General features: G+C 46.9%; 1 protein-coding gene across 3 annotated transcripts in view; it reads right to left on the minus strand.

The window, feature by feature from the left end:
- RPH3A (rabphilin 3A) overlaps nucleotides 1–10,227 on the minus strand; it is a 282,144-nt gene extending 271,917 nt beyond the window's left edge. Inside the window, exon 1 of one of the 3 annotated variants that reach the window (XM_058691220.1) lies at nucleotides 9,818–10,227. In XM_058691220.1, coding sequence (XP_058547203.1) covers nucleotides 9,818–9,982 — 165 coding nt within the window. In that variant the 5' untranslated portion in view covers nucleotides 9,983–10,227. The remainder of the gene's footprint in view (nucleotides 1–9,817) is intronic. The other 2 variants (XM_058691221.1, XM_058691223.1) reach the window with 2 other exon arrangements.
- Nucleotides 10,228–15,880: the final 5,653 nt, after the last annotated feature.

Raw genomic sequence — 15,880 nt, forward strand, 5'->3', positions numbered from 1 at the left:
AAGTAATCTAGCCTGGTGATCAGGGAAGGCATTAAAGTTAAAACCTAAAGACAACTGAAAAGATGGATTGGAGACATTTAAGCAGAACGATGTATTAAACAGCTCTATGACCCTCAGCAAACTGCCTAATCGGCCTGGGCTTGTTTTTCCTCTTCTTTCAATGTAGATAATAACTGCCAAAATAGATGGTGCTCAATAAATGTGTGTTCTCCTTTTCTGCCCCAGGAGGGTGTCCTTCTAATCTAACTGCCATCCCAGGAGGGAAAAAGAGTTGGGTGTATGTATAGTCTAAAAACACCACGTGTGTTCGTTTATCCATTCTATAACATTTATTCAACCCTGGCTATCCGCCAAAAGCTTTTGGGGACATGAATGTATAATCGCTACTCATCAATTCTAAGAGGATGTATCAGTCAGCTTAAGCTAGGGTATGCTGCAGTAACAAGCACTTCAAAATCCCAGTGTCTTAACACAACAAAAGTTTACTCTTCTGTCACAGTCTGTCACGGGTCCAGGTAATTCAGGAATCCAGGCTGAAATGATACTCTGATCTCACATTTTGATCATGAGGCCCTCACATTCCACAGGGCATAGAGAGACACAGTGAGAACTCACAGCCTTTCCTATGCTTAGACCAGGAAGTGACCAAACCCCTGTGCTCAGAGCTCATTGGCCAGCACTGATCACATGGCCCCACTTCACCACAAGGGGGCGAGGAAGGCTGCAGAGCATATGGAATATCTGATGAGCATTACTATCTCTGCCACAGGGAGACACATACGAATAAGCTCACAAATAAGGATATAGTTACAATTGCAGCATGTTCCAGGAAGGGTCTGGTTGCAGATGGCCTGGCCAAGGCTCCTAAATTAAGACTTCAGATGGTGCGCCTGGGTGGCTCAGTCGGTTAAGCGTCCAACTTCAGCTCAGGTCATGATCTAGTGGTCCGTGAGTTCGAGCCCCAGGTCCGGCTCTGTGCTGACAGCTCAGAGCCTGGAGCCTGTTTCGGATTCTGTGTCCCCCTCTCTCTCTGACCCTCCCCCATTCATGCTCTGTCTCTCTCTGTCTCAAAAATAAATAAACGTTAAAAAAAATTTTTTTTTAAAAGACTTCAGAATGCAGCCGGCCACACACATAAAACTACAGGTAAAAAGAAATAAATGATGGTCTATCATAGTCCTGAATTCTCAAGACGAGGTTAGGAGTCTTGCCAAGTTGTCTGTCCCTGCATCCTGGCAATGATTTCATTTCTAAGCACAAGCCACCAAAAACAATGCAGAGCACAGAAATTCAGCCCCACAATCCCCACAGCACCTGTAAAAACAGCCTGAGTGGCACAGTGCCCAGAATGTATTTACTGGATCCCGTTCGGAGGCTGAAAAGTTCAGCACATCACAGCCTGTGCCTAACTGGTACCAGGCTTCAGCTCATACACAATAAACTCGCCCAGAGGTCTCGAACTCAAATGCCCACAGGGACCACTAAATGAGAGGAGGTGGTCTCAGGGGACAAACAAGGAGACGGTGCCCAGTGAAAGGGACAATTGCCCCTCGACACCACCTGCGTATCGCTACTGGGGCTTATTTTTACATTTCTAAGAGACGTTGGAAATCTGGATTTTTGTGTGTGCGATCTTAGTTTTTGTTTTTTTTAATGTGGGAATTAAATTAATTTTTTGATGTTTTATTTCTTTACTTTTCATAGAGAGCACACAAGTGGGGAAGGGACAAAGAGAGAGAGAGAGGGAGAAAATTGAAGCAGGTTCCAGGCTCCAAGCTGTCAGCACAGAGCCCAGGGCGGGGTTCAAACTCATGAACTGTGAAATCATGACCTGAGCTGATGCTTAACCGACAGAACCACCCAGGCACCCCTAAAATTAATTAATTATTAAAAACCCTCTTTAGGGGCGCCTGGGTGGCTCAGTCGGTTAAGCAGCCGACTTCGGCTCAGGTCATGATCTCACGGTTCGCGAGTTCAAGCCCCGCTTCGGGCTCTGTGCTGACAGCTCAGAGCCTGGAGCCTATTTCAGATTCTGTGTCTCCCTCTCTCTGACCCTCCCCTGTTCATGCTCTGTCTCTCCCTGTCTCAAAAATAAATAAAACGTTAAAAAAAATTAATAAAAAATAAAAACCCTCTTTAGTTTGAACGAAATGTACCTGCCATCCAGATTCATGCAGCTGGACCCCAGTTGTCTGTTAAAGCTCTAAAACAGTGCAGAGGGGCCTTAGACAAATCTGAGTCTCCCCAGCTGAAGTAGCCAGAAAAAGAGAAAAGCTGATGTCAACAGGGAATGGTTATGTACATACAGGTGCTGGATGAAATATTATGTACCCATTAAAAATATTCGTAAGACAGAAGGACTGGGAGACATGCCCAAGGAGAAAATTCTAACTGAAGAGAAGAGAACACCCAAGAGTTACACACAATATAAACAACCCACATATTGAAACTACGTATCAAAAAAAAACCTGAAAGGGAATGCATCAAAATGTTCACAGTGCTCCCTGGGTGATAGGAATATAGATAGTTTCCATTTGTTTGTTTTTTTTAATTGTTTAATGAATATGTCCTCTTCATAACAAGGGCAAAACTGCAGATTAAAAAAATTAAATATTGGCGAGCCTGGATGGCTCAGTCAGTTAAGCATCTGACTCGATTGGGGCTCAGGTCACGATCTCACGGTTCGTGGGTTCGAGCTCCACATCGGGCTCTGTGCTGACAGTGTGGAGCCTGCTTGGGGTTCTCTCTCTTCCTCTCTCTCTGCCCCTCCCCTGCTTGCACTCCCTCTCAAAATAAATAAGCAAACATTTAAAAAAAATTTTTTTTTCAGTAAACATTTGTTGGGGTGTGCTTCAAGGAATTTTAGACCTGAGAAACATACTACTGGTCATCTCCTCCAGCAGCTTCTTGCTCAGCACAAGAGGACACTGAAGCCCAGGGAAGCGGAGTAACTTTCCCAAGGTCACACAGCTGGTAAGCAACAAGGCTGGGGTGGAAGCCAGGTGTCTTGAATGTCAGTTCAGTTTCAAGCACCATAGGCTACCGACCCAGGCATCACATAGATGGAAGGAATACTACACAGAAAGGAAAAGAAAAAGGAAAGAAAGGGAGAAGAAACGGAGGAAGAGAAGGAGGGAGGGAGGAAAAATCTTAAAACTCGTCCCAAGCTTTGTATAGGTGGGGTTTTTTCCCCCAACCATTTTATCTGTGGATCTGCTCATTTCCATAAAAGCTGATAATCTTAATTTTGTCAAGACTCTGCAGAACATTTCCTCTTGTTCATGCTCCCCGAGGTAAGAAAACTTGCAGGAAGGAACCGAAGAACAATTTTTACACTTCTAATTTAATTACTACTGTTCTCCTCTATTAGGGTGCTCATCAAGAACTTGGATTTGAATGTTCCTCCTCAAAAACGAGTGTGTAATGCGGTGGACACAGAATTAAGAAAAAATTAATTTTAAATGTCGGAATTCCTGTGGGAGAACACGCTTCTATAATTTACCTTCCGAATCCATTACTGCTTTGGCAGTGTAGGAATTTAATACTTTAGTCACATCTGACATCTGGTGAACCAATCCACACGCATTTGCTAATAAAAAGGCTGTCTTGACTAAACTATACCAAAATCCACAGCAGCTAACTTCCCCCCACTGCCCTCAATACAAAATACAAAAATGATGTTGGCCCAGTCCTTGGTTACAAGTGGTCTTGTTGAGGGGGCTGGACTATTTTCATAAAATCATAGAATCTTAGAGCAGGGCTTGAGGGGGCGCCCAGGGGGCTCAGTCAGTTGAGCGTCCAATTTTGGCTCAGGTCACGATCTCGCGGTTCATGGGTTCAAGCCCCGTGTCGGGCTCTGTGATGACAGCTCGGAGCCCGGAGCCTGCTTCGGATTCCGTGTCTCCCCCTCTCTCTGCCCCTCCCCTACTCGCACTCTGTCTCTCTGTCTCTCTCTCAAATATAAAGAATTTTAAAAAATAAAAAAATTTAAAAAAAGAAGGGCTTGGGAGATGGAAGAGATGCGTGGGGCGGGCAGGGGAGACAGAAAGAGACCAAGAGATAAAGAGAAAGAACTTAATGTTAAGCCTGGAGAAAAATGGAGAGATGAGCAGAGAGAAACAGAGACAAAAGACTGAGACCCGGACGGCAAAGAGACATATAGAAAGACAAAGAGATAATGATAATAATGGCAATAATGACGATGATGATGATGATGGAAACTGAGAGGAAGACAGAGGCAGAGACAGATAGGAAGACAAACTGGCAGAGATATAGAGTGAGGCACAGAGAGGGAGAGAGGCACAGAGGTAGGGAGAAAGAGAGAGGGAGTGATGGAGAAATGCTAGTCTTCCTGCAGCTTTAATGCCCACATCATCATCGTTGTAACAAACCATAGACAACCTGTTACCTGGGTTCAGGGTGCCCACCCACCAGGGTGCCCAATTATCAAGGTCAGGGGCAAGGTCAAAATAAAGTGGGTTTTTGGAATCCCAGACAAGACAGAAAGAGAATGACCAGCACAGCTGTCTGGCCGAAAGGCTGGACTCTCAGATTCTGAGCCTTGGACGTGGCACCAGAGTCTTGTGATGCACTCTAGGCATGTCTGACCCCAAAGCATCCATTTTCTGCCTCCTGCCCAGACAGTCCTAACAGGCAGTGAGAGATTCCACACAGCTCTGAAGCACTTCCTATAATCAGGGCTAATGGCTGCAGACCAGGAAAACACCAAGCTCAGGGTGACTTTCAAAATCCATGCACTCACTCTCTCACTCACTCTCTCTCTCTCTCTCTCTCTCTCTCTCTCTCTCTGCCGCGATCTGAAAACATCAGACGTGGTCACCAGCTCAAACCAAAGCTTTGTTTGCCCTCCAGACTCTGCTAGCCCTCAACCTCAGGATTCAACCTAGATTTGCCCCATCTGCTGACATTTAGAGAGAGAACAAAAATGATGTAGTGATAATATCAATGAGCATTTTTTGACCACTTCTCGTATGACAGGCACTGAGCAAAACTTGTATCAAAACTTGTAAGCAAAACTTACAAGAATTGTATCATTTCATGCTCATCACAGAACCCTCTCCCTTTTAGAAACAGCATTTTAGGTAAGAAAACTGAGACTCAGAATTTAGGTGTCTTGTCTGAGAGCAAACAGCTAATGCGTTGGGGAGACAAGATTTGAAACTGTGACCCACGTCTTAACCACAATGCCTCTCTTCCAAGTGTCCCCTACGAAGGTTCATTTAGTTAGAGACTGCAGTCCCAGGTGGGCAGAAAAATGGTTTCCGATATCCACCATACCCCTTCTCTCCACGGATTTTGCATGTGCTGTTCCCTCTACCTGAAATGCTTTTCCTTTCCCCTCTTCCCTCTCTCCCGGGGCTTTTACGACTGCTCACTTTTTAGATCTCAGTTCAGTCGACTTTCTTCAGGGAAGCCTTCACTGATTCCCTTGACCAGATCAAGTTCCCCTTTATGATCTCTCAGGGTGCCACATACCTTTCCTGGGTTTACTTACAGCACTTGCCATCTTACACACAATCGTGTGATTCTTTGATTAATCACAGATCAGCCTCTGGTTTTGCTCATCCCTCTATCCATCACGGTGTGGGCCCCTAGCCCATTGTAGGTGCTTCCTGTATATACGTTTAATTAATTAACTGGTTAATGAGTGAGTGAATGAAATAACTAGAAATATATGCCAAACTCAAGAACAGAAATATGAACATGGGTAAATTCCCTAAGAAATAGCTAAGGGAGTTGAAAGTAGTTGTGTCTAGGGATGGACCAGGACAGGAACAGGAAACTAATATTTTGATGTAAATGTTATAATCTTTTTAAATGTGTAGTTTCATTACTTTGATAGGCTAATTTTTTAACTGAGACTGTGACAAACTGAAATTAACTACTTTACCAGATTTTTTTTTAATATAAAAAGATGAAAGGGCGCAAGGAGGGGGTTTTCCAAACGGAAAGAGAATGGGGGGATGGAGGTGTGTCAGCGAGGAGGCATCCTGGAGAACAAGTCATGAAATGCAAAGGATCTGGGTGCCCATGTCTGCCTCTGAGAAAAGTAACCCGTGAGATACTTTGTTCTGAACAGCCAGCCCTGCAGCCACTGGCCACACCTGATTGGACGCAGGATCAATGCCCAAGCTAATGGCAACCAATCACAACATGAGAAGGAGACCATGAGTGAAATTCTATCCAATAGAAGTGCTGCACATCTGGGGCGCGTGCAGTGAGTCAATGGGTTGAGCATCAGACTCTTTTTTTTTTTTTTTTTTTAGACTGCTTTGTTGGAACTTTTTTTTTTACATTTATTTATTTTGAGAGACAGAGAGAGACAGAGCACAAGTTGGGGAGGGGCAGAGAGAGAAGGAGACACAGAATCAGAAGCAGGTTCCAGGCTCTCAGCTGTCAGCACAGAGCCTCATGGGGGGCTCAAACTCACAAGCTGTGAGATCATGACATGAGCTGAAGTCGGACGCTCAACCTGAACCACCCAGGCACCCCAAGCATCAGACTCTTGATTTTGGCTTGGGGCATGATGCCAGGGTTGTTGGACCTAGCCCCAGATGGAGTCTGTTTGGGATTCTCTCTCTCTCTCCCTCTCTCTCCCTCTACCCTTCTCCCCCTATTGTACTCTCCATCTCTCTCTGATAGAGAGATAGATAGATAGATAGATAGATAGATAGATAGATAGATAGATTGATAGATAGATAAAAACAAGTACTACACGGTTCATGATGGCAAATTCACCAATCAGATCCTCTCTTGGGAAGTATAAATAGCAGAGGAGGCGTTGGTTCTGACGTACAGACACACAGCAGAATTGAAGGAGGCCCTCTATGAAATTGTGTACAAAACAAATTTCCCGGGCTCTATGGCTTTGATCAGATTATCAAGGGAAACTGTGATGAGCAAAGGTTAAGGACTAGTAGATAAAGCAGGTAATTTTTTCTCTTAATTTTTGGAAGATTTCATGTAAAAATTATTTAGATTTCCATCTTCTGTTCCAAAAAATATGGTAACACTGAGCCTGTAATTTCTCATGGTAATGATTGCCCAGAGCTGAGTTGCAGCTGCTCCCTGTGGATGGGGCACAAGTTCTCCAACTCATCCTATCCCCACCATTCTTGTATTTTCCTGGCTCACTTGTTGACATGTGATGCCTGGACCATGTAAACCATTGAGTTTACAACTCTTAGCTATCAACAAGTGACTAGTTCAGACTGAAATGTGAGTGGCTGATACTTTTGCCTTTGTTTTTGTTTTTTTACATAGGAGCTTAACCCATTAAGATCTCTAATGATGGAGAGAAAAAAAAAAAGATCTCTAATGATGGAATTCATAGGACAAATAATTTTGAATCCCTCTCAGGTCATGTTTACACTCCCTACGGTCTCTCCCATTCAGGTTGGACCAAAAGAACAGAAATCCAATTCCAGGCATTGTACCCCTCTAAAAGACTTCTAATCTTCTGTAGACCTTCCTAGAGTTCTCTGCAATCTGTTTGTTTGGTTGGTTTTTGTTTGATTTGGGGTTGTATTGTTTTGCTTTTGTTTTTGGATATGGGAAGGTGGTTTCTGGTTGGGTTTTTTTGTTGTTTTGAGGGGGAGGGGGTGGTGATTTGAGGGGCTTTTTTGTTATGTTTTGTTTTCTTATGAGCTGCCGGAAATTACAGTTTTGCCTCTCAAAAGAATCTTGGCCCCTAACAAAATAGGGAATCAGCATCTCCCTCTGATTGACACATACTATTGAAAGCTTCTGTTTTCCTTCCTGACTCTGAGGTAACAATCATAGACAGGCACTATCGCTGGGGTCACGCTGAGAAAAACCCTGTTACCTCTGCATAACAAAATGCTGCGCAGTATGAAATGGTCTCATGCTGGGCCCATTTTCCTAGACAAACTGACTTTGAATTGAGCGGTGGCGGTGAGAGAAACAAAGGCATCCGATGTCAGAGTCTGTGATGTTCTTTATACCACAAGCTTGAGAACAGTGACTTCCTCTGTAACTCAGAAGGGGAGAGAGATTGCTTGCCTGAGGCTGGTGTCTCCGAGACTCAATCTACTTGAGTCAATTACATATGATTCAGTACTTCCTGAGCATCATTATGTGAAATGCACCACATCTGACATGTGGGGATGCAGAGAGGAGGAAGACAGAGCCACAGCTCTCAAGGAACTTGAAATCTACTCGGGGAGATCAGACAAAACCACAAAGAATGATAACAAATACGGTTTCTGACTAAGTAAGGACATCTGATCCTTCCACGCCAACAATTTATTGCCCACTTTTTTTTTTTCTCTCTTTTTGGAAGCCACCGTGCTCCCAATGTCCACCTTTTTGGTCCAGGTTTTGCTTCAGCCCCCATTGTCCAAGTTCCAAGTATCTGAGCCTCTGGATCCAGCCGTACCTGTAATCCTCCCTTAGTCTTTTCCAAGTCTTGAAACTATAAAGTCATTTATTTATTTATTTATTTATTTAGTCTAAGCTGGTTTAGGTTAACTCTTTTCACTGAAAGAGTCCTGACTAATAAAAATATATACAAATGCTCTTACTTATATTACCTCCTTTCATCTTCAAAACAATCCTATAAGATTTATAAGAGAGAAGGAGCTCTGGCAGGGCCCTGAAGAAGGTAAGACGAGTGTGAACGCCATGAGTTTTACTATGGAATATAACCAGGCTTTCCTAAACAATATTCTCCCCTCCACCAAATTGTCTGGAGATCTGAGCCTTAGGTTATTAAGAACTCCGACTACAATCAATTAAAAAACAAAAAAAGTGTGACCCTGGAGGCAGGAAGACCAATGAGGGAGGAGGATAAAATTCGTCCAGGCAAAAAGGCCTAGAGCAGTGCCTCTCAAATCTTAACATGTATATAGATCAACTGGGGATCTCATTAAAATCCAGAGTCTAATTCAGTAGGTCTGGAGTGGGGGTTGAGATTCAGCGTTTCTAACCATCTCCCAAGCGGTGCTGACGCTGCTGGGGTCCAGGGCCACACTTTGAGTAGCCAGGGCTTGGACCAGGGCAGTGAGCAGCCAGAGGTGGCCATTGAACATGTTTTATGTGACTCATACAGTATTTTAAAAATGAAAATTATTTTACTATACTAATTTCCCTATTTTTCTGTATGTTCCAAACTTTTCATTATAAAAAGTGTTTTTAAGTTTAATTGCCAAAATCTATAGGTGATTTTACATAAATGTCTCGCTTTCTGGCTTCCCGAGAATTTGGCGGTTCTGGCCGCACCGCGCGCACAATCCTGCCTACAGCAACCTTGAGTCTCCCCGGTGGGGCTCCAGCCGGCCCCGCGGTCCATCCGCTCGGCTCAGCACCGCACAGCGATCGGCAACCCCTGGGACCGCGGGTTAGGCGCACATCCAACACCCTGGGGCTACCCTGGCGAGGTGTTGACCCGCTGCCGGCCTGGCGAAGAGGGAAAGAGGGGCACTGCCGCGGTCGGTGCCAGGCCGCTGAGCCCCGAGGGACCGCTCGCACCCGGCGACCACCTGTTTTCCGCGCGCGGATGCAGCCACTCGCAGGGACCCGCCCCCCAAAACCCAGGGGATCCGCGGGTCCTGTGCCTTCGCCTCGCCGTCCAATTCCGTCGTCGCCCCACCCCCAGTTCTAGCGCATCCTCCAGCTCCAGCAGTCCCATTCCCGCGGACGGCGTCCTGCGTCCCCTCGCCGCCCCACATGGCTCCCCCACGACCCCCTACCGGGCGCAGGCTGCCGCTCCGGGAGGCCAGACCCGCGGCGGCCGGCCCCCTTCCCTGCCCCGCAGCTCCCGCCCTGCCCACCTTACCCGCCCGCAGCGATGGTGGGCCGGCTGCCCGTCCTCCTCTGCCTCCAGCGGTGTCGCCTCTGCGACCGCCGCCACCGCAGCGGCAAAGCCACCTGCGCGTGACCCTCGATCACCAAGTCCCCCCCCCCCCCCCGACACACACACCACGCACACATACACACACATGCGCGCGCGCGCGCGCTCTGCCCTTAGATGTGGGAGCAGTGGCCCCGGGGGGAGTCATAGAGGGTTCACGAGCCAAGCCTAAGGCTCAGGAAGACCACCACCCCCTCTGCCTCCTCCGCCCAGAAAAGTTAGTTGTCTCTGCAGGTGGGTGGCTCAGCCGGCAGAACCCATTCGCAGGGTCCTCCAACCCCATTCAGACAGTCATTCCCTCCCTTTGCTGATGCCCAACAGACAGGGACGTGTGCTTGCACACAGGAACCCTCTGCCCTCAAAGAAGGGTCCCCAAAGGAAAATCAAAGGGCGTGGGGTCGGGCCCGCGGGGTCCGCCTTCATCTCTAGTCTCTGAAGGAACATCCGTGACTTAAGCGGTGCTGAAAATGGACTTTCCACCAGGTTTTTTTTAACCCCTTTGTGACCCAAATGAAGTAAGAGTCGTAACCGGAAGTCTTACAGGAAATGTTTCAGGTGAAGTCCTTGGAACAGAGTCTGGCACGTGGTAGGCACTCAACAGCGTTAGTGGTTATTCCTGTCGGCTTGAGTTGGGCAGGACAGACTGTCACCAAAGCCGAAATGGAACAACACATCTTTCCAGCATGGAAACCATCTCATTCTCTTCCTCTTTAAGGCAAGGGGCCAAGTCTGCCCTGCAGAATCTGTTCTGCGTGGTTTAGCTGGTGTTTTAGAAACATGTGAATCGGTTGCCAAAACTTAAAAACCGGAAGATCACATAAACAAGGGGATTTTCAGTCGTTCTTTGAAAAGATAGAAAGTTTGGGGGCGCCTGGGTGGCTCAGTCGGTTAAGCGTCCGACTTCGGCTCAGGTCGTGATCTCACGGTCCGAGAGTTCGAGCCCCGCGTCGGGCTCTGTGCTGACAGCTCAGAGCCCGGAGCCCGTTTCAGATTCTGTGTCTCCCTCTCTCTCTGACCCTCCCCTGTTCATGCTCTGCCTCTCTCTGTCTCAAAAATAAATAAACGTTAAAAAAAAAAATTTTTTTTTTTTGAAAAAGAAAAGATAGAAAGTTTGGGCCAAACCGAGCCTACTTTTCTGGAAGCAGGAGCTCACAAGCAGGGGGCTCTTTAAAGAGGGGTTGCCTCTGATTAGTCCGCTAGGCTCCCTCGCTCCTTTAAAAGATCTTCTTGGCCCCTGCAGACCTTTTGAGGTTGGCCTAAGGCCTAATGCTGAATTTTGTCCAGTTTCCCCAAGAAGTAGCTTTCATTATCCCCATTTTACAGAAAAGGAAACTGAGGCTCAGAAAGGTCGAGTAAATTGCCCAAGGTCACACAGTTAATATACAGCAAAAGTGAAGTTGGAACCCAGTCTTTATGCCCTGAGCGCCTTAGCATGGCAAGGGATTTACATCAAGCCTTCCTTTTGAAAGGAGCATTTTTATTAATAGCACACTTTGAATGCCAATTTGTTGGGATTGTTGAGCAAGAACTTAAATTTTTAGCTTCATCTAAATTGGCAGTGCTCTCTCCCACACTGTCTCCACCTCCTTATTTTTCTCATTTAAGCGCTCTGAAAAATTCTAAAGGTTTAACTAAAATCGAAAATGTTTCTTATTTCATCCATCTCAAGTTACTGGCAAACGTAGGTGTTCTTTCCTTTCCATTTCTTTTTTTTTTTTTTTTTTGTAGCTTCCTTATTTATATTTTACTCTTTGTAGTTTGTAAATTCCCTCTTACCAGCTGCTTGCAAAATCGAAATGTCTTTACTGTTAAGTTTCTGATTAGGGTTGTACAGTCTTGTAACCCAATAAACACACATATGAGGAAAAAATGTGTGCACATACACACCTACATACACACACACCCAGGGCGCCTGGGTGGCTCAGTCGGTTAAGCACCCGACTTCGGCTCAGGTCATGGTCTCGTGGTTCATGAGTTTGAGCCCCATATCAGGCTCTGTGCCGACAGCTCGGAGCCTGGAGCCTGCTTCTGTGTCTCCCTCTCCTTCTCGCTCTGTCTCTCTAAAACAAATAAACATTAAAAAAAAAAAACCTGATACACACCCCCACTTGTAATAGATTCTTGGTGTCTCTCCAGGTCTCAGTGTCCCAAAATGTTTCCATAGATCTTCAACCCAAATGCCAGAATCACTGACGGCATAACTGTACCCTTGTTGTGAAGTTTTAGAACACCTTGGTTGCAACCATTAGCCATAAATAGGATCCTACATTACTGTCGATTTATAAATGTTGACAACTCATTCGAAAGAATTTTGAACACGGTGGCAACAACTCCCCACCACCACCACCACCACAAAAAGAGAGAGAGAGAGAGAGAGAGAGAGAGAGAGAGAGAGAGACAAATCCAGGAGGCCAGGTGCAACAAGTTCATGACCTCTGTTCTCAACTTTCAGGGTGACTGCTGTGTCTACCCCTTTGAAGTCAGTGGGCAAAGATCTCTGCCTTGATGCTTTTCCCTCTCCTCCTTGGTCCCTGGGGCTCCTGGATCCCTTTGAGCCTCTCCATGTTGACAGTGTGGGTTCTCAGCCATTCTATCCCATAGATAACCACTCTGCAAGCAGGGTGGGTGGGCAGAGGAAGGGAGGGGCTTCAGAGAATACACACTGGAGGAGAAGAAGAGGGAGTAAGAGCTCTTCACCGTGGTCTCACTTAGCCTCAGTCATCTCTCAGGTGCTACTCAACGTGTGGTCCCTCAGCCAGCAGCATCGGCGGCAACCGGGAACTTGTTAGAGACGCAGATTCTCGGGCTCCACCCCAGACCTACCTATCAGACCTTCTGGGGCAGGACTCCAAGGGAAACTATGTTTTAGTCCTCCAAGTGACCTTCATGGGTACTAAAGTTTGGGGTTAACCTCCCCCTCAGTGCTTCTACACTAATCTCTGTCCCTCCACCTTCAGTTCGATTACCAAAGCCCCACCCCCCCATCCCCCCATTATCCTGGCCAGACCCCAGAGAGAGAGGAAGGCTAGGAGCCTCTCCTGCCACACTGAGAATTTTGAATAACTTCATTCCTTGCCTTTGGAACATCATCTTACAATTCAACAATCAGCAAATAACCCAATAATATGTGGGCCAAATATCAGAACAGACAGTTCACAAAAGAAGGCACAGAAGTGGCCAATAAGCACCTGAAAAGGTGTTCAACAGCATTAATCATCAGGAAAGTGCAAATTAAAACCTCGATGAGACACCACTATGCACCTACCAGAATGGCTGATACTAGTAAGACCGACAATATCGAGTGTTTGTGAAGGGGGTGCAGCAGCTGGAACTCTCATTCGTTGCCGGTGGGAATGCAAAACTGTACGACTTTGGACAGGCATTTGGCAATTTCTTATAAAGCTAGGTATACCCTGATAACCGCAATTCCATTCCTAGGCATTTACCCAAGAGAAATGAAAACCTATGCCCACACAAAGACTTGCACATAGCAGCTTTATTCACTAAAGCCCAAAACTGGAAGTGACCCAAATGTCCATCGATGTGTGCACAGAGAAACGAATTGTGCATATCCATGGAATGGAATACTAGTTAGCATCAGACGCAGGCAATACCATGGATGAATACCAAAACCACGCGGGGCAAAAGAAGCCAGACAGAAAATACTACACATTGTATCGTTCCATTTATATGGAACTGTAGGGATCTACACTGATAGGAAGCCAATCAGTCAGTGGCTGTCCGGGGTTGAGGGGATGGTGATTAATGGCAAAGAGATATGAGGAGAGTTTCTGGGGTAATGGAAATATTCTGTATCTTTACTGGAGTGGCGGTTACACAGGTGTATAAATCTGTCAAAACGCATCCAACTGTCCATTTAAAATGGGTGCATGGCTGCACGTAAATCGTACCGCCATTGAGAGGATTGTTCTTAGCCTTACTGCCCGTAAATGGCACTTCAAGAGATGTGATTATTTTTAACTGCCTGTCCTGGCCTAGCTGTGCCCAGGAGGGAATCACTGACACCGGAAGCGACAGGCGTCTCTGGCATTCGGTCTCCCTTGGTGCCGAGCCTGGGCTCTCTGATTCCTGCCCAGCTTACATGCAGGTCAGCAGTGCAGAGGTTTTTCCCACATCAAATAACTTCAAAAGTCCAGTAATTGGCAAGCGAGCGTCTCCAGCTCAGTGCAATTACCAAACACTCCTCACTCTGCCCCTGGAACCAGCAGACAACTCTGGGATGGAGATCCTGCAGGGAACACGGGGGCCCCTCTCGGGGCCGTCTGGGGACTCTCACCAGCCACCTGCAGGCACCTGCGTCCCAGCCTCCAACACTGCTTTCCTGATTGGAGTCTGGACCATCAAGGCCACGTTCCCTGGTTCCTGAGCCTTTCTGGAAAAAAAAAAGCCACGGACATTCCAGCAAGGCGGATTGGCACCTGACGGCGAAGCAGACCTACACGTCCCTCGCCTCTAGGGGGCGCCTCTCGTGGAGAATGAACACTCCCGGGATGGAGACCTGGGACCTGAGCAGCGCGGCAGCCCCACGCGAGGCCCAGAATGGCGAGGGTCTCTGGCGTTAGCTTGACTGATCCCCACTAGGAACCAATTCTGTTTAGAGGCGCTTTTCTTATTGTGGTGAAATTCACATAGCATAAAATTAACCATTTTAGAGTGTTCGACTCGGGGACGTTAAGCGCGTTTGCACCGCCCCAGAAAAGAGACCTTGTACCCATTAAGTGGTCCCTCCCCTTCCTCCCTCCCTTGGGCTCCTGGCAACCACCAATCCTCTCTGTCTCTACGGATTTGCCTGTTCTGGATGTTTCATATAAATGGGATTATACAATATGTGGTCTTTTGTGACCGGCCTGTTTCACTGAGTGTGGTGTTTTCCCATGGTCATCCATGTTGCAGCATGGATCCATACTCTCCTGTAGGGATATAGGTCACTTTTCTTTTCTTTTCTTTTTTTGGTAATGTTTATTTATTTTTTTTTTCAACGCTTTTTATTTATTTTTGGGACAGAGAGAGACAGAGCATGAACGGGGGAGGGGCAGAGAGAGAGGGAGACACAGAATCCGAAACAGGCTCCAGGCTCCGAGCCATCAGCCCAGAGCCCGACGCGGGGCTCGAACTCACGGACCGCGAGATGGTGACCTGGCTGAAGTCGGACGCTTAACCGACTGCGCCAACCAGGCGCCCCAATGTTTATTTATTTTTGAGAGAGAGAGGGAGCATGTGAAGGAGGGGCACACAGGGAGACACAGAATCCGAAGCAGGCTCCAGGCTCTGAGCTGTCAGCACAGACCCCCATGTGGGGCTTGAACCCAGAACTGCCAGATCAGGACCTGAGCCGAAGTCGGGCTCTCAACTGACTGAGCCACCCAGGCGCCCCTGTATGTCACTTTTCTTGATCAACTCATAAGGTGATGGGCAATTGTGTGTTTACAGTTCCTCCGACAGCCTCTTATCTCAGTCCTAGGAAGGCAGCAGGCCTGGGAGTTCCTTGGAGGACGGGTCCATGGCTTCTGAATGGTCCACAGATCCCTGATGCTCTAACAGAATACCGTAGCCTAAGCAGCCTCAACAACAAACGTTATTGCTCACAGTTCTGGGGGCTGGAAGTCTGAGATGGGGGCCCTCCTGCTGGTTATGTCTTCACAGGGCCTTTCCCTGATGCGTGCACACAGAGAGGTCCGGTGTCTCTTCCCCTTTTTACAAGGACCAGGAGGGCCCCCCTCTCATAACCTAATCTAACCTAATCACCTCCAAAAAGCTCCACCTCCAAATACCATCACATTAGGGTTAGGCTTTCATCACTGGAATTTTAGGAGGACACAACATCCAATCCTTAAATAGCACCTCTTCTGGCCCTCTCTGACACCCACTCATGCTTCCAGCCAGTTTCTCTGGGGATGTAAAATGGTACAGTAGCTTTGGAAAACAGTTTGCAGGCCCTCATAAAGTTAAAGATACACTTACCATATG

The sequence above is a fragment of the Neofelis nebulosa genome, chromosome 11, assembly GCF_028018385.1.
Source record: "Neofelis nebulosa isolate mNeoNeb1 chromosome 11, mNeoNeb1.pri, whole genome shotgun sequence".
Lineage (NCBI taxonomy): Eukaryota > Metazoa > Chordata > Mammalia > Carnivora > Felidae > Neofelis > Neofelis nebulosa.